The sequence below is a fragment of the Mustela putorius genome, unplaced genomic scaffold (genome assembly GCF_011764305.1).
Source record: "Mustela putorius furo isolate JIRA1106 unplaced genomic scaffold, ASM1176430v1.1 tig00000835_pilon_pilon_pilon, whole genome shotgun sequence".
NCBI lineage: Eukaryota > Metazoa > Chordata > Mammalia > Carnivora > Mustelidae > Mustela > Mustela putorius.
In genome coordinates, this window is record NW_025421492.1 from 1,381,146 (window position 1) to 1,408,528 (window position 27,383).

At 38.8% G+C, this 27,383-nt stretch overlaps 1 protein-coding gene across 1 annotated transcript in view; it reads left to right on the forward strand.

Moving 5' to 3' along the window:
* The window catches only part of DOK6 (docking protein 6), a 378,753-nt gene that overhangs the window by 301,178 nt on the left and 50,192 nt on the right, over window positions 1–27,383 (forward strand). The window contains exon 7 of the mRNA XM_045085209.1: window positions 2,689–2,806. Coding sequence (XP_044941144.1) covers window positions 2,689–2,806 — 118 coding nt within the window. The remainder of the gene's footprint in view (window positions 1–2,688; window positions 2,807–27,383) is intronic.

Genomic DNA, 27,383 nt, shown 5'->3' on the forward strand with positions numbered 1-27,383 from the left:
ATTCATCAAAGCAATGATCAGTCGGCCCAGATTTAAGAGGCAGGAGCCCAGACACCCTGTGTTTGAATGCAGGCATCCTGAATCCTCCACAAAAGTAACGCATATTTTGTGCTCCCGATGACTCGACTCCATTGGAAGACATGGAGCCGAAGGGCCTGATGGTCATGAGCAGACTCGATGCCTGGTTCTGAACAATGACTGAGGAATGAATTCTCCGATGTGCAGAGGAAGACTTGAACATCTGAGATATGGTGGACAAGACTTGTACCTTGAACAGAGATCGGGAGAGTATGAACATTCTCGTTTTCAAATACAGAATTCTCACTTTTCTGAATTAAATATTGACATAGAATAAAAAGGTACTGAAGAAACAAGGGAAGAAATAGAAGGTTAACCTTCTCTTACCTGAAAACCCTGAAGACCAAGAAATAGAGACACGAGGCAAAGGAACAATAAAGGGCAATTCAGATGAAATTGTTATGGAAGAAATTTTCACCTTATTTATTTCCAGAAAAAAAAAAATAGGTGTACTGTGTTTCCATGATGCTTAAGACTGACTGTTTGGGAAGAAATGTGTGTCCCAGAATGAAAAAAAAAAAAAAAAAAACCAGAAGGCAAAGTAATTTGGGGAAGAAGAATTAACCACTGATGACACTGTATGTTAATAAATAAATTTGCAATGTAGTAGGAAAAAATAAAGGGTAGACAGAAATCAGATAAATAGGAGGTTTGTTTTATGGATAAATTTGTGTTTGTTAATGGACATTGCTCACAGTAATGAAAAGATGTTGTGTGTTGAATTCAGTTACTACCTCAAATGAAAAACTGGCTTTCAAAGTGAAAGGCCCTTTGTCCCGGTGATAATTTTGTAAACTGAGCCTTGCTTCTATCCTGTCCAGTCATGGAAATCCGGTGTGTCTGTGGTTACTTCATCAACACATAGTCCCGCCCACAGAGATTGCCCCAACTATTAGGTCTGGGGTAAAACCAGAAGTGTATATGGTTAACAAGCACCTCAAATATTCTGGAAAGCGCTGCCCTATTGTAACCCAGAAATTTGACTTCTCCCCCAGACCCCCTACATACAAACCATGGGATGGATGTTGGTATGGTTAATACATCTATTTTCCCAATAAGAAGGAAAACTTCGAAATACACCAAATTTTGAAAAATATAAAAGTTGGTTACAATATTTTCTCCTTGCAGCCATCTTTTTTAAAAAATACCTCCAATAGGACCAGACTGTTAAATTCACTGAGTAGGGCACATTTTTGGCAAGACATAGCCGATCTGGAGATGCCTCACTGCTAAAAATGTGAAATCAAGTAAATATGTTCACACCCTTTGGCTTCATCTTCCATTAAAATGTAAAAAATTCTTAGCTTTATATGCCTGTGACAGTTTATCGGGATTTTCTGACAGCGTCTTGGAGGAAGGTTGTCCACACTGGACGCAGAGGATGGCAAGTCTCAAAGGCCGGGCATGCCGTGGGAAAGGGCAGACCACAGGGAGCGTCCCGGTGTCTAAGGTTAGGCTTGACAGATACGATCTTTCCCTCTCCCACTTCTGCCGAGTGTCAGGTATTAAATAAGGAGGGAATTTTATTGATTAGAGGAGTGCCCGTTGCCCGTCAGAGTGAGCATTTGCTCAGACTGCATCAGAGAAAGTGGACTTAGACCACAGAAAATTATTTCTGGTTGTTTTTTTAAAACCTGGTGTGAATCAATAAAAATACATTTCTCTCTTGAAAATGCCTTGTAAAGTACTGTTCTCTTTGAACTAATCATAAGCTTGAGCACCTGAGTGACATTGTGTTGATCTCTGGGGCTAATGTTGAAATTTCTGTTTCCAGTAAGAACATATGTCACACTCTCACCACAGAGCTTCTCAGGAAAAAACATGTTTTAATATGTAAAAGTTCCTATGGCAGGAGCACAGGAAAAGATCCATTTGAGAAAAGATCTAGGTAAGGGAGGGAGGTGGTGTCCGGAAAAATTGTAGGACACTGGAATGGGGAAAAAGGATTAGTGGTGCCTGTGTTGGAGGCCCCTGGGGAGTATTTCTGGAAGGGCTTGCACCTCCAATCGGAGTTATTTTATAATTCAGTAAACTGCAGAAAGCTGATAGTAAAGCAAATGATTCTTGTACATAGAAATGCAAATGTATTTGTCTGGTGGGTACAACTGGTTATTGTTCTGGCTAATTACCAGCATTCCTGACTGGCTGTATGCCCTTTGAATTCTCCTTGGAATCAATTGTACCATCTTTTTTGTTCCTTCTAAATTAATGAATGAAATTAAATCCTCTACAAGTGTTCATGTTTCAAGTCCTAATTTCACTTTAAAAAAAAAAAGTTAAGCAGCAAATTAGGCAGGTATCTTTAACAGATTCTGTCATATATCATTTAACCCTCAACTTCTTTTAGTTTTTTTAAAGATTTTATTTATTTACTTGAGGGAGAGAGAGCAGGAGAGGAGGGGAAAGCAGAAGGAGAGGGAGAAGCAGGCTCCCCGCTGAGCAGAGAGCTTGTCCCAGGGCTGGATCCCAGGACCCAGGGATCGTGACCTGAGCTGAAGGCAGACATTTAACCGACAGAGACACGCAGGCGCCCCAACCCTCAGCTTCTAAGAGAGCAGATTTCAGTGCAGTATTTTACATAAAGCCTGACACATCTCCTTTTTCTTTTAGCTTCAGACAAGCTTGACTGAGCCAATGACGTTATCGAAATCGATATCTCTCCCTCGTAGTGCGTACTGGCATCACATCACTCGTCAGAACAGTGTTGGAGAAATCTACAGCTTGCAAGGCAAGTAGCTTGAAAATAGTAAAGCGGCGCCTCCATTAGCCTCCTACAGGTGGGCCAGGAGTCATGCAAGTTGCTTGGCTTGCCTTTCCTCCATTTTCATTCATCAGCTGTCACCGGCCACAGTGGGAGCTCTGAGGTTTACAGTGGCTTTTCTAAAGCTATCATTTCATAGACTCAAGGTAGAAATGTTTCCAAAAGTCACCAAGGGCTGAGGACCCTATTTGGCAGAGAAACTTGACTAGAACTTTATATGAAACTGAAAGACCCGCGGATCCCCTTACCCAAGAATCCAACACTGCCACTGGATGCAATCAGCAAGAGGTTCTTTATTGTTACGCAGACGCCTGCGGGTGGTCAGCGCGCGCCTGCGGGTGGTCAGCAGCTCCTGCTAGCTGAGCACACCCGGCTGGGGTGGTGCCGGGTTTTTATAGACAGGTACAAACAAGTTTTGGGTGGAGCGCAACTGATTGGTTGACAGTTAGAACTTTTGAAAAAGGCATACGTGGAGTTTGCTGATTGGCTCTAAGGACCCACGCGCGGGAAGAGAGAGGCGGGAAGGGGGAACAAGCTGATTGGTTCTGAGGGCCCGCGCGCAGGAGGAGAGAGGCGGGAAAGGGGAACAAGAAGGGGGAAGGTAGGAATGCCATCATGGCGTCTCTATTATTTCTATAAGCCAAGCGGTTACAGAAGGGCAAAAGAGCGATTAATAAGCAATTAATAACCTAATTAATAACCTGGTCTATACCTAAAAGCCAGCGGTTTACAGAAAAGCAAACAAGCGGTTAGTTATCCTATCTATCTTCTAGGGGAGGAGTCTTTCAAAACCTATTACCAGAAGCTACAAGAAGCTGGTACTGGGGTCTGTTTCATGCCGTTTTATAAAGGATTTCTGTCTTAGCATCCTTTTTTCTTAATAGGATCGGATATCAGTTCAGGAGGCCAATTTCAGACTCTGTGATAAAATGCTACATAAACCTATTCACAGAAGTCTTAAGGTTTAGCCAAAATCTTGGCATAGGAATAATGCTGGAGGGCACGAGGCAGGAGACAAGTGTGAAAACTTGGCTTCTGTATTTTTCCTAACGATAAATGGTTTAATCAACTAAAATGGGAATGGTTTACCAGATGAATCAAATTAATAGATAGCAAGTATTTCATCAAGAGCAGCACAAACCCCAGCTTTGGCATTTTTTCCCTCTTATCCTTCCCTATTGTCTTAAAATGAATAACCTTATCCTTCAGATAAACTATTCAGCAGCAAGCAATTGACTAACAGCTGACCAAGACCCAAGGAAGTGGGGCCTTGGAAAAATAAGGCTAACAAAACACATTCATCCAACAAAAATTTTCTGAGCACAATAGATTTGAGTGTAATGGGCCCCGATACGTATCTGGTAAAGGATTGACTGGTATGACGTTCAGCACAGTAGGCACTCAGAATGCCTTCCAGTCATGCTTTAACTCTTGCTCATATTAACACAAAGTGTTTCAACAAAAACAACAAAATGTTTTGATGACAAGGAGACCGCAGGGGTATATTTTTAAAGCAGTATTTGCAGGATTTCAAACCTAGACTAATGGAATTTGGTCCGTGGGAATTAATGATTAAAGACACATTCTGCAGGGAAGAACAGTCAGAACAGTTTTAGTCATTTGTAGATGACAATTACATTTTATATTTTAAATGAACCCTCTTATGGGTAGTTACTACCTTTTCGTGTTGTTGCTTTGCATGAGAAAATCCTTCCTAGGCTAGGGAGTATAGGATTTGAGAGGCCTCCTGACAGTTTTGTGGATCAGATAGAAGAGACACATACCTCGCTTTTGCTTCCTTCTACAAATGACGGCAACCACCTTCTAGAATGGCCCAAGTCATCATTTTAAGATTAGAAATAATGTAAGGTTATTTTTATTCAAACATAAACCTATATATGAAATGATTGTTAAAAAACCAGATTCAACTGAGTAAATTTTACCTATCATATTGGCTTAATTCAACGATGGTGAGTGAACAGCATGCCCTCCAGCAGATAGGAGATCTTAGGAGCTATGTATAATGAAAGACTTTTATTGGCAGAGGGGGCAGTGATAAGGAAGTTATACTGGCCAAGAATAGATTGGGTATAGCAAGGTCACTTCCGTTTAGGGGCTATCAAGAGTCTGTCGGACAGATGACCTCACTAGTACTGACCGGGTAGTTCCCACTGACTGGTCTAAAGTTCTTTCTCTTGGAGAGCTGAAATTGTAAGGAAGTTACGTGTTAAGTTTCCGGTGGGCATTAAGGGGCTTAGCCTAAGTGACTCCGTATTGAGTCAAAAATAACCTTACATTAAAAGCATTGTCTTGTTTTTAACAATATTGATGTTTAATCAAGTAAAAATAAAACCATGGAGCATTTTCATGAGGAAATACAAATGAGCAAATTTCTAAGCAAATGACAGTCAGATATTAATATAAATAAGTTCAAAAGGTTAGAAACAATGTTGTGATAACTTTGGTTCTGACAAGACTTTGGTCTGTAATTCCAGCAAATGAAAGATTGTTGTTTTCATGGTAACATGTGGAAACCTATTCTCTGAACAGAGAGCTGACATTTAGACTGATGTACAACATCAGAAATAATTTTGTACACATCCAGCATAAAATGTCAGAACTTGTTTAAATTTCTCAAAACATTGATGAAGACTTGAAGGGGGACAGTGCTGACTTACAATACCATAAAATCAATAACTGGACACTCTAGGATCTATCTCACTGATATTAATTTCCAGCAAAGGTAAGGATTTACATGCTCTTTCCGTTATGATGAGCAGTTTGCATGTAAGGTCTCAATACACATTCTTCCTGGGTTGTTTATTGTTTTTTTGTGTGTGTGTAACAAAGAAATATGCAGCAACTAAATATGTTTTGTGTATGTGCGTAACAAAGAAATATGCAGTGACTACAAGTCCAATAAATATAGAATGTATTTGATGTAAATTGTATTTTACTCTACTATGGCTTTATTTTTATACTGTATGCTTCTCAGAGCAATACTTTTTGCCATTTTACCTACCCCTCATTTTATGTTTATATCACAGAGAGAGAGAGATAAACATCTAGATGGATAGCTAGATCATCGGTAAGTCGATTATATATGGATAGATACAGATGTAAACTTGTTAGTGATGCTTTGGCAAATCTGATACATTTTACTCTCCTTTCGTTCTCTTGAGGCTATCAAAGTAAATAGAGGACAAGAGTCTTTTGTCCGTAGTTGGTTTTGGGGTTTGGGGGGAGGGGGGTTGGTTATTGGTGTGTAATTGACACAGGCTTTGCCTCCATGGAATCAGGACAGGATAAAACTACCAAAACAGGAAATAAGAACGGAAAAGGTGAAACTTAGCACCTTTTCTTCATATATATCTACACTTTTTTTCCCCAAGAAACTACATTCGATGCCTCCCATCTTGAGTTACTTTATAATGCAAGAAATTGCAGAAAGCTAAAGAAGTACATAGTCTGATTTTCCAGAGTCAAAGGAGAAATCAGGCGATGCTGGGTGTTACATCGTCAAGTAAAGTGTAGGTAGCACTGAGGAATAAAAATGTATCTTCAGAATTTTTCATCATATTTTCTACATTCTAGCTGTGAAGGTGAGATCAATATGAATTAAATTCAGTGGGCTTTCGTTCAGAAGATAAAGGGGGAAAAGCTTTCTCTATCTAAAGCTTCATAGATTGGGATTCATTAAGAAGCAGCACATGTACTAGAACTGAGAAAATATTCATGGTGTGAAAACAAATCTATTCCACATTATGACGTACCTCTACCTTTGATTGCCTGTCGCCCTCAAAACTGTACTTGCTCAGTTTTAGTGGATTCATTATTGTCCTCCATTCTCTAACTATAGGAGCAAGATACTCTCTAAGAGACCAACGTATCCATACTGACATCTAAATAAAATAAAATAAATAAAATAAAATAAAATTGACATCCTGCATTACTTTAATGTTTGGAAAAGAAGTGCAATGTAATCTGCTAAATCTCTCCATGCTACTCCAGAATGATGCTTTGAAAGTGTAAGTTTTTCTGGTTTCTGTCTTGTACTCCAGCTCTCTGGAGTCAAAAGACTAAAGAAAAGAATAATTCGCCTTAACAAGAGCAAGTTAGCTAAGGACTAGGCAGCTACTATGGAAAATCCCCACTGTAAGGGGCTTCTAAGAGATTGAAGCAAGACACCTCTTCTTACAGAAGGTGTGAGTAAAGACTTCCTGTTCCCAGTTTTTGCCAGATAATAAGGATGATTAGTTTGTATTAGAAAGTAACGTTGCTTCTATTTCTCTGTTTAACACGTTTATGAAAAATGTTTGCATCACAACACACTGTAGAGATGCTATGTCTAGACATGGGGAAACCATTCAGTTCAAGAGAAGGAAACATGATTTTGAACTCTTGACTCAAAGATAAGTGCCACTTCTTTAATATTGCTAGAATTGTGATTTTGGTTCTAAGGCCTTCAGCAGATGTGTTGAGAATACAAGGAACATTCAGAACAACAACAACAACAAAACAGGTGAGAGGGTGTTGGTTAGAGTTTTCCTTCCTTTGGAAGGTCATCACCTTGACTTGTAATCACCGTTCTCATAACTGTATGACAGATTGTGTGGCAGAGTCTTTAAATCGGAATTTGAGAAGATGGCAAAGCACTTACTGAAAATGACAACTCAATCTAGTAAAAACCACCGATGGTCCCAGGCTCACAGCAGGCACTCACCGAGTCTTTGTTAAATGAATGCAAAAATGAATTTAAAAATGCATTAGAAAGGATGGACTAGCTCTTCTCTTCCCTGAGGAAAATTCTCACCTGTCCTGCGGAAGGAGTCCTCATGCTCGGTCCCACACACAGCCCGTCCAGGGCCCCGCCTTCCCCTTGCACACGCTTCAGCTTGTCTGCTTCTTGCTCGGGGACTGCCTTGACTCCGCAGATGCTTGCTCCTGCTGGTCTGCATTCGGCAAATACGGGAGGTGCCATGAGAGGCTTGGCCCCATCCCCATAACCCAAGAGCTGGGTTTCTGTCTCTGTCTACAGTCTGCTTTCCCTCCAGAGAAGATCATCCACCAGTTCCACTGACATGAAGGGGGGATGAGAAGGTGGGCAGAAAAGGGGCTTTGAGACCACGTGCTGTCCTTACATTTGGCCTGATACATTGCATCACATGTTTTTACGCAAAATTATATGGGATATACTGCGACTGGGTTTTGAGCTTGAACAACCTCACTGTTTGAATCAAGGACGATGGGGGGGTGGGGGGCCGCTTGTGAAAGTGGTACCTTTTGGTGAGCACTGATTAATATGCACACGCCAGCTCCGAATCGCCTGCCCCCTCTGCCCTCTCTACCTCTGTAATGAAGCTGCGACCGCCGTGTCAGCACAGCGCGCGCCTGATTCCACGGGAGGCATTTTCACTTGCCGAGAGGGCATCAGCGGCTCCAATTTCTCTGAAGGACAGGATGCAAACAGGCAATTAGAATTAGAGATAACCTTCAGAAAACAGTAAATAGAATTCTGACATAGATTAGGGAGGTAAATCAGAGGATTTACTCACTCTTCGCTCAACTATGACCCTCTGTCCTTTCCTGCCCGTTCGGTTTCAAGTTCACGCTGTGTGTAAATCGCTTAAATCGAGCCCTTCTGTTTAAATTTTCATCATATGATGTTTTCCGAATTGCAAAGCTAATAAAATCCTTGTATAACAAGTGAAAGAAAAAGGAAAAGAGAAAATTGCACCGATAAAAGGAAAAAGGAGCCTGTGTTGGTTCAGTGTTTGACCGTGGGCTGGAGGCGAGTCAGTCAGCACCAGCGGTAGTGGACAGAGGCCTCGCATGTCCTCCGTGAGCCCCAGCCCACTGGTGGCCCTGTGGTCACAACCCCCAACAAGTGGGCCATTTGCCAGAGTCAACGCTTCTAGTAAACCTTCTTTATGAGCAGTTACTGCATGTCCTTCCTTTAGAAGGGTAAGGAGAGGGCAGCAGATGCCTTCCTGGATATCTGTTTTTGAAGGTAAATGAATTGATTGCTCCCCAAAATAGACATCATAGAAATGCTCCGAATGTCCTCACTGTGAAATGTTCATTACATCCACAGTCCTCCCTAACCACTGCCTTTGCCACACTCCCCGATGTTTTTGTCTGACTTTAATACCACCACGTATTTGTTCATAAACCCTCTTCTTCCTTTCCTTGTGAGGTAGCAACTCCAGACGATCTTTATCTCCTGGCTCAGCCAAACGTAGGGCGCCATTGTTGAGAAGAAGGGCCGTCTGTTAAAATATTGCTTTGGGGAGTTAAATAAACCTGAGTTTGAATATCAACTTACCACTGCTGAGTTGGATGGCTTTGGGTCATTTACTCATCTTTCTAAACCTCATTTTCTTCATGTCTAAAATGAGGCTGAGTTCCTATCATGGCATTTAAATGAGATCATCCATACTGGGTGTAAAGATTCACTAATTATTAACCATTGTCAATCTATTGAAGGCAATTCAATTTCCACTAAGATGTTTTTCTCTGACAAAGCGAAGTATGCTCTCCTATTCCAATTTATTCTATTATTTACTTTAAAATTATTACAGAGTTTCTACTACACCTTAAGAATTTTGTTTTGTTCTAAAGACTTTATAAATGTCTAGCTCTAAGAAACGGATTCTAGCTTTTACAGTTCTAGAAAAACTAAATCTAACTCTAAACCTAACCTTAAGTTAAAAAAAAAAAAAATTTCAGGCTTAAGTCTTCAGCTATTTGTTTTCTTCCCCTCAGTGAGTTTAAACAAGACATTTATGCCCCAGACCCATGCACCCCTTCCCCCAGGCCTTACAAGGCTCAGTCCAGGTAGCCCAAGGAGAATTAGACCCTGTTTTTCAGGCCAAGGAATTGCAAATTCCTGGAAGGACTTTATTCAGCATAGTGCAGAGGCAGTGCCCCCAACCTCACCCATCCACCACCTGCCCCCCAAGATTTGTTCTTGCTAATCAGCCTGCCCTGACTGGAGACAAGGCTTTCTGAGAAATTTCTTTCTTCCTGCACTAAGGTAGACTGGTTTTGCTTGAGCCACTCAATTTATTCTGTCTTGGGATGCATTTTCTGGCTGGACTAAAGGTGAAAGGCAAGATTTAGATTGTTAATTAGGTTCTCCTGACATAGCACAACACAAAATCTAGAGACGCTGCACGGTGTAAAATATAACAAGTCAGCCATTTAATCACTGTTTACCAGGTATGTAAAAGGAGTAGATAGAGATAGATAAAGGTAAAAGACTCAAGACTTACCAGATGTTATACAGGATTAGTGTAATCTGTGAGTGGTTTATTAAAATAAATTGTTTCACGCTCTCTAATTCAAACCTGAAATTGAAATTTGAATTAAACCTGAAACCTGGTCTCTATACTTGATTTTTTTTTCCCTCAAGCTTCCCCCCACCCACTTTCTAAAAAATATATAGTAAGTAATATATTAAGTTCAGTATTAATCAAACTATGATGGAAAAAATACATACTCCCTTTTATTCAGTAGGAAATAAATCTAGTACAAAATATTAATTCAGGGAAAGGTTAATACAGCCATGGCTGAAGCTTAGCTGCCTTTGTCATGTGTGTAAATGCATGTGCACACACGTGTACCCACATACACAGGTGTTTGCACACACACACACACACAGAACCATATGGCTCATTGCTGTTGTGTATACATAATTGTACCTATTAGGGTACACATCACAAATTATAAAATACATAGAAGAACCTACAGGGAAAATGTTCAATTATATCTTTCTCCCTGACCTGTTTCCTGTTTTGTTTTTCCCTTCAGCTATATCTGGCCCTTCAACAAATACCCTATCCCTGGTTATAGGCTTAATAATTGTATTTTGCCTGGATTTTTTTATTGTCCTGTGTCTGCCAAACAGAGAATACAGCATCCTAGACCTGATAATGACTGGAGGATAAGAAAAGACAAGCAACATCAGAAATCAGCATCACTGAAATGACACCTGCCAGGGAATAAATTGCAGAGTTCACGTAGATTTAATCCTGTCCATCAATGAAGTTCTAGGACTTACCATACTGCCCTACAAATAACGGACAGGGATTGAAAGTTTGCTGTTACAAACTTGAAACATCTGATATGTAAAATCTAGGATCTTGGCTATATAAGTTTATATAAGAGAAATTTATGTTAAGAATGGAAGCCATGTGCATATGTGTTCATACGTATTTAACACAGGAAGAAGAGTATAGTTTTGGAGTGTTTTTAGAAATTATTGGTTGCCATTGCTCCATTATATTGGATCAGTAAGGAGTTTAGAACCTTCCCTTTATTTTTGTAACACTATTCTAATACAAGAAGGAGAAGTGCAATGCTAAACTTTAAGTGATATGTCTTTAACATATGCTCAAAGGTAAAAGATACATGACTTCAAAAAAACAACAACAAGTTTTCTTACTGATAGCAGAACTCTGTGACAGAAATTGTTCTTCAAGTCCTTTTGCTCATCAGAAAATTCCATTCTTCCAGATGAATTTGGCAAGTGGCTTCTCTGGTGTACCGTCAAGGGATAGCCATGGCCTGGGGCCCTGTGGTACCCATTGTCGAATTCTGTCTGTGCTCAAAAGCGATGGCTTAGAACGCCCTGTGCTTGTATCTGTACCTGTAATTAGTACCATCCTGATCAGTGGACACTTCTCTTGGAGAACAGTTTATCATTCATGAGTTCACTTGTAAAATATTTTGAAATTGTCTGAGTTTTTGGTAGTAAAATATAGTATAGTTTTTAAATGTACACACACACACACACACACACACACACACACCCTCACATTTTTTCCAAACAAACAAATGAAGGAAATCCTAGAGTACAATCCATTTTCTTTTCCAGCACGCCTCTACATTCCTGCTATAGCCTCATTAGGGCACATCATATAAACTGAAGAATGTACAAGTGAAAATCACCATATGCTATTCATTCATAATCTGCTCCCTGTTTCCTGGGCTCAAGGATTGACTCCAACCTTCTGAAGTCAGTGAGACACTAAGAATCCAGAACTCAGAGACATCCTCCTTCGCTGGGTAATTCACAGGCACCTGCCAGTGTTTAACCACAAGTAATCTTCCATTCAACAAATGTGCAGGGGGAAACTTCCTCACTGGGGTCAACAGAGATGTGCATGTTCCAAGACACAAGCGAGGACCATGTCTGAAAATTCTTTATAGGAAGGAGAGGGATATTTTATTGCAAAATCTGCTACCAACAAGATATGATGCCACATAATTTCACATATATAACCTCATATAAGCCACACTCTTGAGAAGCTAGATTGTTATGGATTCCGTTTTTATAGATGAAGAAAAGGCAGAATCATTGTCCATTCACTTATCAAGCACTTTATACCCTGTCATAATTGATGATCTTCCCAAGAACTGTCTGGAATACTATTGTTTCGTTTTACAAATAAGGAATTTGCCCTCTCCCTCTGCCTCTTCCCCTCTGCCTGTGTGCACACGCTCTCTCTCAATTATATAAATCATTAATATGAATACGCAAAAATTACTTGCCTAAGGGCCAAAAGTAGTAATATCAAAACACACAGTCTTTCTTTTTTTAGCATAACAGTATTCATTATTTTTGCACCACACCCAGTGCTCCATGCAATCCGTGCCCTCTCTAATACCCACCACCTGGTTTCCCCAACCTCCCACCCCCCCGCCACTTCAACACCCTCAGATTGTTTTTCAGAGTCCATAGTCTCTCATGGTTCACTTCCCCTTCCAATTTCCCTCAACTCCCTCCTCCTCTCTAACTCCCCATGTCCTCCATGCTATTTGTTATGCTCCATAAATAAGCGAAACCATATAATAATTGACTCTCTCTGCTTGACTTATTTCACTCAGCATAATCTCTTCCAGTCCCGTCCCTGTTGCTACAAAAGTTGGGTATTCATCCTTTCTGATGGAGGCATCATACTCCATAGTGTATATGGACCACATCTTCCTTATCCATTCGTCCGTTGAAGGGCATCTTGGTTCTTTCCACAGTTTGGCGACCATGGCCATTGCTGCTATAAACATTGGGGTACAGATGGCCCTTCTTTTCACTACATCTGTAACTTTGAGGTAAATACCCAGTTGTGCAATTGCAGGGTCATAGGGAAGCTCTATTTTTAATTTCTTAAGGAATCTCCACACTGTTCTCCAAAAAGGCTGCACCAATTTGCATTCCCACCAACAGTGTAAGAGGGTTCCCCTTTCTCCACAACCCTCCAACACATGTTGTTTCCTGTCTTGCTAATTTTGGCCATTCTAACTGGTATAAGGTGATATCTCAATGTGGTTTTAATTTGAATCTCCCTGAGGGCTAGTGATGATGAACATTTTTTCATGTGTCTGATAGCCATTTGTATGTCTTCATTGGAGAAGTGTCTGTTCATATCTTCTGCCCATTTTTTGATATGATTATCTGTTTTGTGTGTGTTGAGTTTGAGGAGTTCTTTATAGATCCTGGATATCAACCTTTTGTCTGTACTGTCATTTGCAAATATCTCCTCCCATTCCGTGGGTTGCCTCTTTGTTTTCTTGATGGTTTCCTTTGCTGTGCAGAAGCTTTTGGTTTTGATGAAGTCCCAAAAGTTTGTTTTCGCTTTTGCTTCCTTTGCCTTTGGAGACATATCTTGAAAGAAGTTGCTGTGGCTGATATGCAACAGCAATCAGACAACAAAGAGAAATAAAAGGTATCCAAATTGGCAATGAAGAAGTCAAACTCTCTCTTCCTCAGATGACATGATTCTTTATATGGAAAACCCAAAAGACTCCACCCCCAAACTACTAGAACTCATACAGCAGTGCAGTAGCGTGGCGGGATACAAAGTCAATGTACAGAAATCACTGGCTTTCTTATACACTAACAATGAAAATACAGAAAGGGAAATTAGATAATCTATTCCATTTACTATAGCACCAAGAGCCATAAGATACCTGGAAATAAACCTAACCAAACGGGTAAAGGATCTATACTCGAGAAACTACAGAACACTCATGAAAGATATTGGAGAAGACACAAAAAGATGGAAGACCATTCCATGCTCTTGGATTGGGAGAATAAATATTGTTAAAATGTCTATACTGCCTAGAGCAATCTATACTTTTAATGCCATTCCGATCAAAATTCCACCAGTATTCTTCAAAGAGCTGGAGCATAAAATCCAAAAATGTGTATGGAATCAGAAGACACCCTGAATCTCTACGGAAATGTTGAAAAACAAAAATAAAACTGGGGGCATCATGTTACCTGATTTCAAGCTTTGCTACAAAGCTGTGATCACCAAGGCAGCATGGTACTGGCATAAAAACAGACAAATAGACCAGTGGAACAGAGTAGAGAGCCCAGATATGGACCCTCAACTCTATGGTCAAATAATCTTTGACAAAACAGGAAAAAATATACAGTGGAAAAAAGTCTCTTCAATAAATGGTGCTGGGAAAACTGGACAGCTATATGTAGAAGAGTGAAACTCGACCATTCTCTTACACTGTACACAAAGATAAACTCAAAATGGATAAAAAACCTCAACGTGAGACAGGAATCCATCAGAATCCTAGAGGAGAACATAGGCAGTAATCTCGACGTCAAACACACAGAGTCTTTTTTTTCTACTTAGAGGGCCACCAGGATAGGAAACTTCTGTAACTGACCCAGGGGAAAAAAGTTGAAGAAGAGGTAGAATGAAACATTTGAAAATTCTAACCTTCTGCCCAGTTACGTTCTCTTTGAACCATAATCAAGGTTTATAAGAACTATTCCTCTGAAAGCAGACAACAGCTATTCTCAAATGTGCTTTAAATGAGACAACCCAGATGGAAGCCATCAAGCCAATGGTGGAAAATCCACAGTATTCAAAGTCAAGTTCAAAATGGCTTGGGCACTGCTTTTAAAAATTTCACATGACAGCCTTGCTTCTTTTGTGGAACAATTAAAGCACATGGTTCATGCAAATTCGTTAGTTTAACTCATGAGAGTTGCTATTACTTTTCATTATTGCTTTTCAAGCTTTCTAACTGTTTTACAGCAAGTCCAATTGTGTCTCCCTCAATTCCAATTTCTTCAGAAATGTCTTGTTTTGGAGATTTCAAAATCCCTTTCCCAGTTGCAAATCCCTTTTATTTCATGCCCTTTCCTCCCTCCTGAGTATTTCCTTCTCTTTCTTCAGCCATCAGTGCAGTCGCCATGTTGTGGTGTTAGTTCATGTGGTTTCCACCACGGAACTGTAAATGCTTCTTAATCAAGCTTCATTTCCCTTAAATAAACAATTTTTGTGTCTTCCAATGAAACATGATTTTTTGGATTATTTCTGAAAACCTGGCAAAATTCCAAAGAATGAATACTTGACATTTAACTGAAATTAACATTCAAAAATTTTTATCGCAAAATGAATACCTCTTCATTTAAAAAACTCAAGACATGAAGAAATACATGGATACAAAGTTAAAAATCACCTCTAATTCTACCATATATTGTTAACCTTTTAGAACAGAAGTACAATGATATAGATAAAAATAGAAATTGAGATAAAATTCATATAAATGTGTAAAATTAAGATCATACTGCATCTGAAGTCATTTGTTACATTTTAAGTTATATATTAAGAACAAAGTCTAATTAAGTGACATTTAAGGACTATATAATATTCCATTGCAAAACCTTAATTTATTTAACCATTTGCCTCTTGTTCGGTATGTACATTATGTGCTTTTTACTATACTAAACAATGCTACAGTAAACACATTTGTACATAATCTTTGATTACAATAACATTTCCAGAAGTGGAATTTATATACTTTTTTTTTCCATCAACATTAGCCTTACGTAGTCTTAGGGGATGTATCTAACTTACAGAGAATAATACAGATGTGTTTTCCATCCCTAATATACCTCCAGTCCCATGAGAAATACAAACCCCCAGCCCATTCTGCAAAGATATTAATGTGTTCATGTATTCAACAATTACGCATCACGTTGCTTTTACATGCTCTTTCTATGTAGTGGGGAACACAAAGATGAAGAAGAGAAATAAGACACGCATTATGAAAGTACGCCGATAATAACCAAGTAAAGAAAATAATAAGCAGGTTAAATTCAGACACTGATGAGCATTACAGAGAAGGTTTATCAGAATCATGACAAAGAAAGTGAACTGGCCATTAAATTTCCTTTAAGAAGTGATATTTGGATTCAGGTTCAAATGTCAAAAACAGGTGAGCCTGTAAAACTCTGAGAAGGAAATTGTAGGCGTAGACAGTGTCATCAGGCAGAAGTATATTAGAAGGAAGACTATATCTGGAGTGGGTAGGGCACAGAAAAAATGGCGCCCGTGGGCAATGGCGAGTGAGCAGGACCAGATGATGAAGGGGCCCACAGTGATGGCAGCTGTTGGCTGAAAGCCATCATTCTAGTTTTACATGTGTATAATCTCAACATTTCCCAAAGGAATGTTTCATCAAAGCTTTGGGGTATCACATCTTCCTTCTGGATCATTCTCTTTTATAATTGTCAAATGCAATGCAGCTCTCTATCCAAACTCTGGTTTGCCTTATCTTCCATTTACTGTCAGCATTTCTGTGTCATTATAGATGTTTTATGATCAAAACAGGCTGGATTTTTAAAACTTAATGTTTTTGTTCTTTTACAACAGGAAAATTCAGTCATCTTTATTTTGATTCTACATATTATGTTTTTTCACTTAAAATACTATTATTTACTATTTATTATAATATTATTTATTTACTATTTATTTAATACTGTTTATTTTCCCTTCTTTATTTTAGCTACTATTAGTTACAGTTATTTTTACTCTTCCCCCATCTACTTATTTGAAATTACATATATTCTCTTAATAGTTAAGTTTTTAGTATGTATACTTTTTTTAAAAAATTTTATTTATTCGTTCGACACAGAAAGAGAGAGAGCACAAGCAGGGGGAGTGACAGGGAGAGGGAGAAGCAGGCTCTGCTGAGCAGAGAGCTAGATGGGGGGCTCCATCCCAGGACCTTGGGATCATGACCTGAGCTGAAGGCAGATGCTTAACTGACTGAGCCACCCAGGTGGCTCCTTAGTATGTATAGTTGACCAAAAAGTAAAAACAAATATAAAGAATAAATGTAGCTCCCTTCTCCTTTTAATTTCTTTCATATTTCATGCTACTGTTATCTATTGTTTTTTTAAGTAGGCTCCATGCCCAGTATGGAGCCCAACACAGGGCTTGAACTCACAACCCTGACATCAAGACCTGAGCTGAGATCAAGAGTTGGACACTTAACCAACTGACCACCCAGGCGCCCCCATGCTACTGCTGTCTATTATTTTGAAAACACTCCAAATTTAATTTTTAATACTATTATTATTTTGATAGTTAGTGTGTATTACACCTACCCATTTGTTTCCCTGTTTCTTTGCTTCTCTACTTCAGTCCTTATTTCTGAGTTCAAATTCTCTCTCTTTTTTTTTTTTAATCAGTCATTATTTGCTTTCTTCAGTGAGCATTTATGTTCAGCGAACTCCATGTTTTGCAAAGACGAATTAATTTCATCTTTATTCATGCATGAGATTTCAGTTGGTTACGGAGTCCTTGGCCATTTGAGGATAGTTTCACAATTTTTTTTGCTTCATTTACTGCATCTGGCCTCACTTCTTGAAGGACATTTTAGCTAGTTGTGGAATTCTCAGCCACCTGGAGAGTCTTCTATCCCATCACTTTCTACGCCGTCTTGTTTCTGTCTAGATGCTGTCAATCTAGTTTTTCATCTTTCACAGATTAACTATCTTTTCTCTCTGTTTTCAGAAATTTCCTCTTGCATTTGGAACCAACCAATCTTACCCTCATGCCTGAAAGTATGAATTTCTTTTTAATTTTCTTGTGGGATCGCAATATGTTTCTTTAGCCTGACAAGTCCTGTTATTCGTTTGTCCCAGATAATTATCACTATTTATTTAAATGTTGTATTATCCCCATTTTCTCTACCATCTCCTTTAGGAATGATTATTAAATTTATGTTTGATATTCATGTTCTGTTCTGTGTGATTAACAATTATTTTACACTTTTCTTTCCTGTGGTATCTTTGTGCTGCATCTGAGTGATTTCCTCCGATCATACAATTCACTCAGGATTCGCTCTGCAGATGTGTGTCTACATTACCCCCTTCACCATCAGTGATGATTTTAATATTTAAATGCTCTGATTGTTTTTGTGAATTTCATCTACTCTTCTTTCACAACGGCTTATTCTTTCCTTGTGATTTATGTTCCTCTTATTTTTTTTTTTTTTTTTTGCATTTCATCCCCTGAGGAGAGTCTTCTAGAACATACTTCAATCAATCCCTTTGGAATTGCTCTAGCGTCCCTGTTCATTCTGTTATCGTGACTGCTGACTCAGAGTCTTGAAGAAACATTCCATTGGGTGTGTTTTAACATCTGATTATGAACTCATCTTCAGTAAGAATTGCATTTCTGTGAGACTCTAGTTGCCCCAGGAATGAGAATATTCCCCCAGAGTGGTTTCACATTGTTTATTAGGTTGAACCAGTTGGAACTGCCACTGTTGTAGGCTATTACTTCTAAAAATAACAATAATTTCAAGTGGCTCAACCTAAAAACAAAAAACAAAAACAAAAAAAAAAACAAAATAAACTGAAAACTTGACAATCATAATGAGATTTTTTTGAGAAAATACATTTGCTAAAAATTGTTAAATAATGTGAAAAAAGTTTCTGAAGAAATAGAAAAGTGAACAACATAAAATAAGCTTGAGCAAAAACAAAAATCAGAGAAAACAGATTACTCTTAAACATCCATGAAATAGTAATGAGAAATACGTGAGGCTACAAAATGTATAAAATAATTATAACCCCAAGTATATATCATGTGCCCATGTTTTCCTATATTAATGCAATAAAAATAGAAATCAATAATTAAAAGCCAAGAAGGCATATACTTTTTGACTTTAAAAACCCATCTGTATAAAGGAGAAGTGAGTTGGGGAAAATCGGAGGGGAAACAAACCATGAAAGACTGTGGACTCTGAGGGTTTTCAAGGGGTGGGGGGTGAGCCTGGTGGTGGGTATTGTGGAGGACACGTATTGCATGGAGCACTGGGTGTGGTGCATAAACAATGAATTTTGGAACACTGAAAAAAAATTAAATTAAAAAGGCACAATAAGGGCATATAGAAAATATTAGAAAGCATGGAAAATATAAGATAACAAAAACACTACATCAAAACTTAGGAGACATCGGTCAGTTGGTAGTTAGAGGAAATGTTATAGCCTTAATTATCTAAAATGGCCTTAAATAGCTTTAAATATTTGGTAGAGAATAGGGATGGAAAATTAAGAAGCTAAACACTCAACAGTATAGGTTTGATGAGGACAGTACCAAATAGAAAAAAAATTTACCCATCTCATGTATAAACATGGATATAAAATGCATCAGCATGGTCTAATTATATTTATCCCAGAAATTTAAGGATCATTTGACAAGAAAATATTAGTAAATGATTTCATATTAAGAAAGTGAAGCTAAAATCTAGGTGATGTCCTCAGTGGGTATAAAAAATATTTGATAAAATTCAGTACCTTTTCATAAAGGAAAAAAAGAGAGAGAGAAAGAAAGAAAACCTGCACTCTAGGCTAGCAGGTAATCTTTTTCACCCGAAAAATAGCCTTTACCAAAAATCTACAAATACCGTTTCCTAAAATTTAAGAACAAGTCAGGAAGGCACTCTATCATAATCAGAACAGGAATAGAGATTTTAAAAACATGAATATTGGCTAGAAAGAAATAAATTATTTCAAGATGATATCTTTTGTCAGAGAAAATCCAAGAAGAACCACAAATCATGCCATCTCCACCAAAAGAAAATAATACACTGTTTTTACTGAAGGAATGAAGGCAAGAGATAAACACAGATGGGTAAACACGACCCAGATAAACACAGCGCAGAGGAATTTCAAAGGCATTATTCTGAGGAAATGTGGCCAAACATGATTCCATTGATATGAAATTCTAGAAAAGACAAAACTACAGTTACTCTGTTTGTAAGATGCCAGTATTAAGGAGACGGGATGATCCGGAAAGGTATGCATACAAACCATTCAGAAGAAATGTACTCTCATAAAATCTGTGTAAGACATAATATCAATTTGCTTCACTCCTACTGTAATTATCATGGTTCTTTAAAAAGTGGGGATAGTCGAGTGTAATCTTATATATTAATGACTATTCTGTAAATGAATTTTTCTTAACACATTTATGTATATAAATATTAAGAAAAATGTCTTACAGAGGATAATTCTACAATTAGAGACTTTAACAAGTGATGCATTCTTAAATTCTCAGATTTATCTCATAAAAGTAAGATTATTATTAATTGTATTAATTTTAAATCTAATATTCTAAGTCCTATGATTTATGCTGAAGTTACCGTCTGATTTCTATGTACATGAAGTACTTAACAAAGCACTTTCTCAGCTCTAAAACGTTAGTACGTTTCTGACATCACCACCCTCTCTTTTAACCAAGCTCGCAACGCATGGGTTGTGTTCAGTTCTTTCTTACCCAACGATCAGTTCTGTTCAATGAGCATTAAATGCCAACCAAATGCCAGACCTGAGTTTGGCTCTGGAGATACAAAGACAAGTCAGATCCCTTTCTTGCCCTGGAAAAGCTCACACCTGTGTGTGTCTGCCTGGTATCTTACTGACTCTACATTTCTTCTGATTCTAACCTCTGTTGACCATTTGCAGTCGTCTGAATTCAGCCCGACCAATCTCAGCCCTCTTCTGCCTTCTCTGGATCTCTCTCTTCTTTGCCTTATTCCCATATTCTCCCCGAAGCTTTCGCTTCAGAGTCAAATTGACCTTTGTAAAGGCCAATTCTGACTTATTCCCCTGCTAAAAAAAAAAAAAAAAAAAAAAAAAACTTCAGTTGGAGACTCCCAACAAAGAAAAGGGGGTGTGCTAAAACCTTGCCTATTTCCCCAGCCCCCAACCCTAATAAAATGAAGAATCAACAGTAAAACAAGGAAAGAACATTTTCTCTTTGATAATAATGGGAAATGGAACCTTTATTCTCAGACTATTAAAAATTTCTGCTAAAAGCAGTAAAATTTATACCAAATTTAGTGAGGGATACTAAAAACTGGAACAAACCTTTCCAGCCTTTCCGGAGGATCTGAGTTCCCTGAAATATACCTCAAGACACTCAGCAATAGGATTTTCTTTTAATGAAGTGTGGGAGCTCACACAGGAGAAGGAAATACTGAACAACCAGACTTCGGGAAAGAGAGGCTAAAGGAAGCTCTGAGATTCGGACAGCAAAATCCACGCAGTCACTGCTGAGACCTGGGAGCCCCAAGCACCACTGGCCTGTGTTCCCCTCTATTCAAGAAGCGAGAGGGAGAAATGGGTGAAGGGGATTAAGAATCCACTTACCCCAGTGAGCACCAAATGCTTCTTGGAACTGTCAAACCACTATATTGGACACCTGAAAGTCATGTAACACTGTATGGTAACTATACCAGAATTATTATTTTTTTTTTAAAGCTCAGTCGCAGGTGCAGCCTCACACGTACATATCTTACGAGGGAGTGTCTCAGGTGGTGCACTCTGGGCCAAAACAAGAGAGGGAAAGTGAGAGGCAGCCCCCCCCCATGGGGAGCCGTCTGATAAACCAGGTGGCACGTGAGATGGGGCTGCTGTATAAACGCACTGACACACCATCCTCATTTCCTTGGGGTCTCGGATGACTGAGGCAGCCGAAGCCCCTTGGGTGAGTCAGAAAGAGAGACAAAGAGAATGAGTTTTGCAGTGTTCCACCAGAGATGGGTGGCTGCCAGTCATCGCTGACACGCAAAGGTTGGGGAGGCTTTACAGATCACCCCAGCTTCCAGACTTGTCCAGCTGTCCAGTCAAGACGAGACCTGGACCTGGCACCGGGGATGACCCAGTTTGGTCGGAGATGGTCTGAGATGACAAATCCAAACAGAAGGACCTCCTGCCCCGCCTCTGTCGTCCCTCCCCACACTTCAGAAGAAGGATAGCGTCTCATTCACCAACAAGCCAAAGAAGAAAACCTTCCACAAAGGGTCTGTGAGTAAACAACACAAAGAGTTTAAAAGAGGAAGAAAATCAACAAAGGGGCAAAGAAGAAAAATTCTCAAAAATAATTCTTTGTACATTCAGAAGGCATGAAAAGATGCAGTCTTTGGAGAACAGTTGAAAAGAGTTGCAAGAAATCCAAGAATAGAGAAGACAATAGGAAGGATATAGAGTGGGTTAGAGCCCTCAGCAAAGTAAATTAAAAATAGTGAAAAATCCTTCCACAAATGGAGCTATCTTATAAGCACTCAGGAGTCTAGTATTTATAGTTGAAAAAGCCTGGAACAACTTCAGGAAATAATAGACGTGGATAAAGTAACAAAGAAATGTAAGCAATTAGAAAGGGAAAATAATGGAATACGTGTATGATATATATATTTGGCATATTTACTAGTATATAAATAATAGTATACACAAGTGTATATGCCAAATACTGAATCAAACAGACCTTCCTCAAATGGCAAATAAAGACAAGACCTGTGTAAAAAAGTTCGCTGAACTAAAGGAAGACGTGGGTCTCAGCTCAGGTTCTCTGCCAAGATGAGTTGGCATGTGCCAGAGTTAACGACGCCATGATTCCTAAATATTGGTGGAGAGCGTGGAGTAAACAACAGAGGTCATCGCAAAGAAATCGCATGACAAGGATCCTGGAAGAACAGAGACGGGGCAGAGAACACGCTACGACCACCCAGAGGAGCAAACTCACAAACAAGGCAATCAGTTCTGAGTCCGAAGTCTGAGAAGAGCAGGCCTGCAGTTGCTGTAGCCCACACAACTGACCTGAGCAGCCAATGGATTGGTGATACCGGCGCACAGAAAAAAAAATGCCCAAAATGCCTGTAAGGGCTCTGAGAGGAGGGTGGCGCGGACGCGTGTGAGGAACAGAGGGAGTAGTTCAGAGAACTCAGTCTTCAAACTTCAGAGTAGGAAGAAAATCTGTAATGTCTGAACTCAAAAAATCAACAAATGTCAGCTTAAAAAATATAATAAAATAAAACTTTTATTTAGGGTTATGGCCGCAAATCTCAGAAGAACAACCCTGAAGACTGTGACTCCCTCTGGGGATCCAGATAGTACCGCCTTTATTATGATATCGTCTTTCTTTCGACAGAACTTCAAATCCCACCCCCCACCAAGTGACTGGGGTTGAGGGGAGCAGACCAGATAGAAGAGAATCCTGGCGCATTTCTTCTCCGAGTGTGTCGTCCGAGGCATGGATCATTTGTAGTTTGGAAAATTTTTAAATACAAAACTCAAAAGAAAGCAAGCACTAGATGCTTATTGCTTTCAAAATAATCCCTAGGCTTTTCTGGGACGATAGTTAGTACTTCATACTCTGGCCTCGCCTGTCAATGCGTCTTTTCTTCCTCAAAAAGCCCTCTGCCAGGGCCACCTGGGTGGCTCGGTGGGTTAAAGCCTCTGCCTTTGGCTCAGGTCATGGTCCCAGGGTCCTGGGATCCAGCCCTGCATCCGGCTCTGCTCAGTGGGGAGCCTGCTTCCTCCTCTCTTTCTCTCTCTGCTGCCTCTCCACCCACTTGAGATCTCTGTCTGTCAGATAAATAAATAAAATCTTTAAAAAAAAAAAAACAAAACCCTCTGCCAGGGATGTAGCTGTCTCACATGGAAACACATTTTCATTCCTACCCTCTTTTTATGCTGTTGCTTCTACCACTGTGTTTTCCCCTTCTCTACTTGGGATTTTACTCCAAGTCCTTTGAGGTCTAGACAAAAGTGAATTAATCTTTTTTTTCTCCATATAGACCTTTACTTGCTCACTAGATTGCCAGTGTAGACAGTATCTTCGCCTTCCACTACCTACTTGGCATCATGCCTTACAGAGGTTTGCAAAACTGAAGTGATCCCAAAAAAGCAGCATATTTTGGGGAAGAAATTTGGGTTTTGTTACATTGCCATTTTTAAATTCTTACAACAGTGATGCCTTGGGATAATAGAAATTGTGCCACGGAGAGAAGAAGTGTCCCAGGGTATTTTGTCCCTAATTTGTAAGATGACAACAAAAAAATAGCATCGGTGCTGAAACGTGGAAGTTGCTTTAACAGTAACAATAGGACGGGTTGTGTGTGTGTGGTTGTACTCCACATGCTTGTTGCACGCACACACGCTTCTGTGCCACTGTATCAGTTCATTTGGCTTCACACTCAGGAGGCTCTTCATTGGTTTTCTTCTGGGTGAATGCTCCTAAGGCCTGCAGTGTTCTTCAAACCTGGACTCAACATGTTCTGTCCTGTGAATTTAATCCGAATCTGATGATAACATCCTGTTCATTGTACTATTACTAGAAAAAGCAAATACCTTAATGTGAATTTTACCAACTGTTGTATGATTGCATAAATAATAGGACATGAAAATGGGGACATACCTTTATGTTTGAAGAAAACAAAAAATATATAATATATACAATCATTTCAGAATACATGTAATTCTGACATCATGATTAGGATTTAAGATTATGTTTCATAACTAGGAATTAAGAAGTCTGGGTGGGCACAGTCTCCCTTTACACACAGCACAGAACAGTGAACAACCAACATCATGGGCTACAGAGGAGAGCTTATTTACTGTGCAGTCGAATCCATAGTAGGGGCAGATAATATAGAAGAATGAGATTTTAAATGAAAACCACGCGATCATGTTTTGGATTGCCAAAAGTGTACAGGATGGGAAATGTTCTGTGCTTCTGGTCGACTTATTTTTCAACGGTCACAGAGATGTGGATATTTGGGGGCTAGATAGGGCTACCTTAGAGCCACCTGTAGTGACTATGGGATTTCTTAGCCTGGTAAGGTCTCCGCTGACTTCTCTGTTCACTGAGGGGCAGGTGGCCACTTGTTAGAGAGATTATGGCATCAGCTGTGTCTTTGCAATGCCTGCGAACACCTTCAGCTACCAAGAGAAAAGACTTTGAAAATAGTTTTCAAGTTCCAACTGATCATCTGCTTGTCCTCCTGAGACTGTTCAGAGGAAAGTGTCAGAAGGTCATTTTCCTTGACAAATAATTTCTACTCTTATATGTGAGATATTTTTTTCTTTAGTACTATAAAAATAAGGTTTTTTTCCAAAGGAAGAATGAAACATATAGAACTTTTAGTTGATAAGCTTGACTGTTTCATGTTTTCTCCTGTGACAGTTTCTTAGATTTCCTGAAAAAAATACATATATATACCCTTGTCGTGTATCTAATGATACAGGTCCCTCTTTTCCAACTTCTTGGCATAAGACGGCCATATGAGCTGAAATGAGGGTATATGTGTCCCTAAAGAGTCTGAGGAAAACCCAAATCAGCCCAAAAAAGGGCAAAAATATCTTTAAAATCTTATTTTAGAAAGTTATAATTAATCCCTAGCCTCCCCACCCCCAGCTCTGCTTACATGCATTTTAGACTAAATATGTCCAGTCTCAGTGCTAAACGTGCTTCTTAGGGTATCCACTACCTTTGTTCTAGTTCATTTTTTAAGTTAATGGATGCTTAGCATCTATAAGACTGTTTCTGAATAAATTCCTGAGTATTAAACACCTCTAAAGTATTTTGAAATCCCCCAATGACACAGCCTTCCTGGAACCACTAACGGAACATGGGTTAAACTGGAACCCTCAAGCCTCAAGAAAAAACTGTATTTTTCTCTGGCTCTTCTATTTTTCCACTCCAAAGTGCTAACGATCTTTAAGAATAAATTAAGTTAATCTGGCCTCTCCTGGGTTGAACTAAGTGCCCTAAAATTCTCTTCACAACACAGCTGAAGCACCTAACAAGGTAGCAGAACCTCGCACTACCAGTGTGTATGCCAATAGCAGCCGAATCCAGAAATTTCCTAAACTCTCCCCTCACTCACCCGAACAATGGTACAGCTCAGACACACAATAAGGACTGATTCCCTACCAAGTGTAGTCACAACTTGCCAGCATAAATGGGCTCCTTGTAATGAGAAGAAGGAAGAGGGCTCAGGTCCAGGTACACTGTTTGAGGAATAGAGGGGTAAAATGGAAGTTTCCACTGCTACGCAACAAATAAAAATTAAGGAGAGGTGGAGATTCCAACATTAAAGTAATGTTAAGCATATGATCCATTTAAACTTGGCACTTAAACAGTGAGTAAAGCTATCCAAGGGGTCCTATCTGATCATTTGGAACACTGGCAAAAGTGGTTGGCACAAAACAATATGTGGTAGTGCAGTCAGAATGTGTAAATTGTGATCGTAATGCCTCCCAAACATACCCACGTCAGCAACAGAATCACTACCAGGTAATGACGGCAGACTGCCTGGTCAGAAGTAGCTATCTCATTTTCTTCCTAATATGTCCCAATTTGTAAATTAGGAGCATAAAAAATTGGTTCTGCTTCCCTGTGTTTTCACTTTTAGCAAGGCTACCTCATGAAACAATGGAAATGTTTTCTTATGGATAACTGAAGTACAGAAGTAATGTGACTCGTTATAGTACAATACGGTGCATTGCTTCAACCCATTTCAACAAGGGTAAAATGCTTTTAACAAGCATTTCCAATAAACACTTCCTTAAAACATGACAGTAGTAATATATATTGTAGTTCTTTACAGATAAATGATGTTTTTCTATTTTTTGTAGTATCTATCAAACAAAAATCAAGAACATATATTCGGTTTACAAACATGATCATAAAGGTCCAAGTATATATGACAGCTGTGAACAATGAAGATGGTATAATTTTTACTTTTCATATTCCAAATGTTTTCATTCACTAGAGTGATTCATACTTATCCTTAGGCTTTATGTAGCTTTTTAAATATTTGTCAGAAATAATATACATATATATATATATATATATATATATATATATATATATATATATATTGAAAACTAGCTTTACCAGGAAACTGTGTATCTTATAGGATACTTCTTTTAATTTTTTTTTGTTCCATTTTGATCTTTCCATCCTAAAAATGCATATGTTACATTGGTACAGCTTCATAAATTTTTACAAATCACATTCTAAACAGTGGTTAGATAACCATTATATTTGCTCAGGGGTGTGTTTATGTGTGTGTGTGTCTGTGTCTGTCTGTGTGTATATGTGTGATATAACTAGAATCAAAAAAAAAGAAAAACTTAATTATTATCTTTATATCTTTTAATAACTAAACACAAGATAAATTTTGACTTGTTACCAGTTTTAACTGTACACCAGTTTTTATTTTATTTCATTTGCCATTTGTTTTGTGATGACATAAATAAATGGGAAGGTATACCATGTTCATAGAGTGGAAGAACTTAATGTTATTTAAAATATACATACTACTGAAAGCAAATATAGAGTCGATGTAATCCCTATGAAAATACCAATGGCATTTTTTACAGAACTATACCAGATAATCCGAAAATTTTTGTGGAGCCACAAAAGATCCC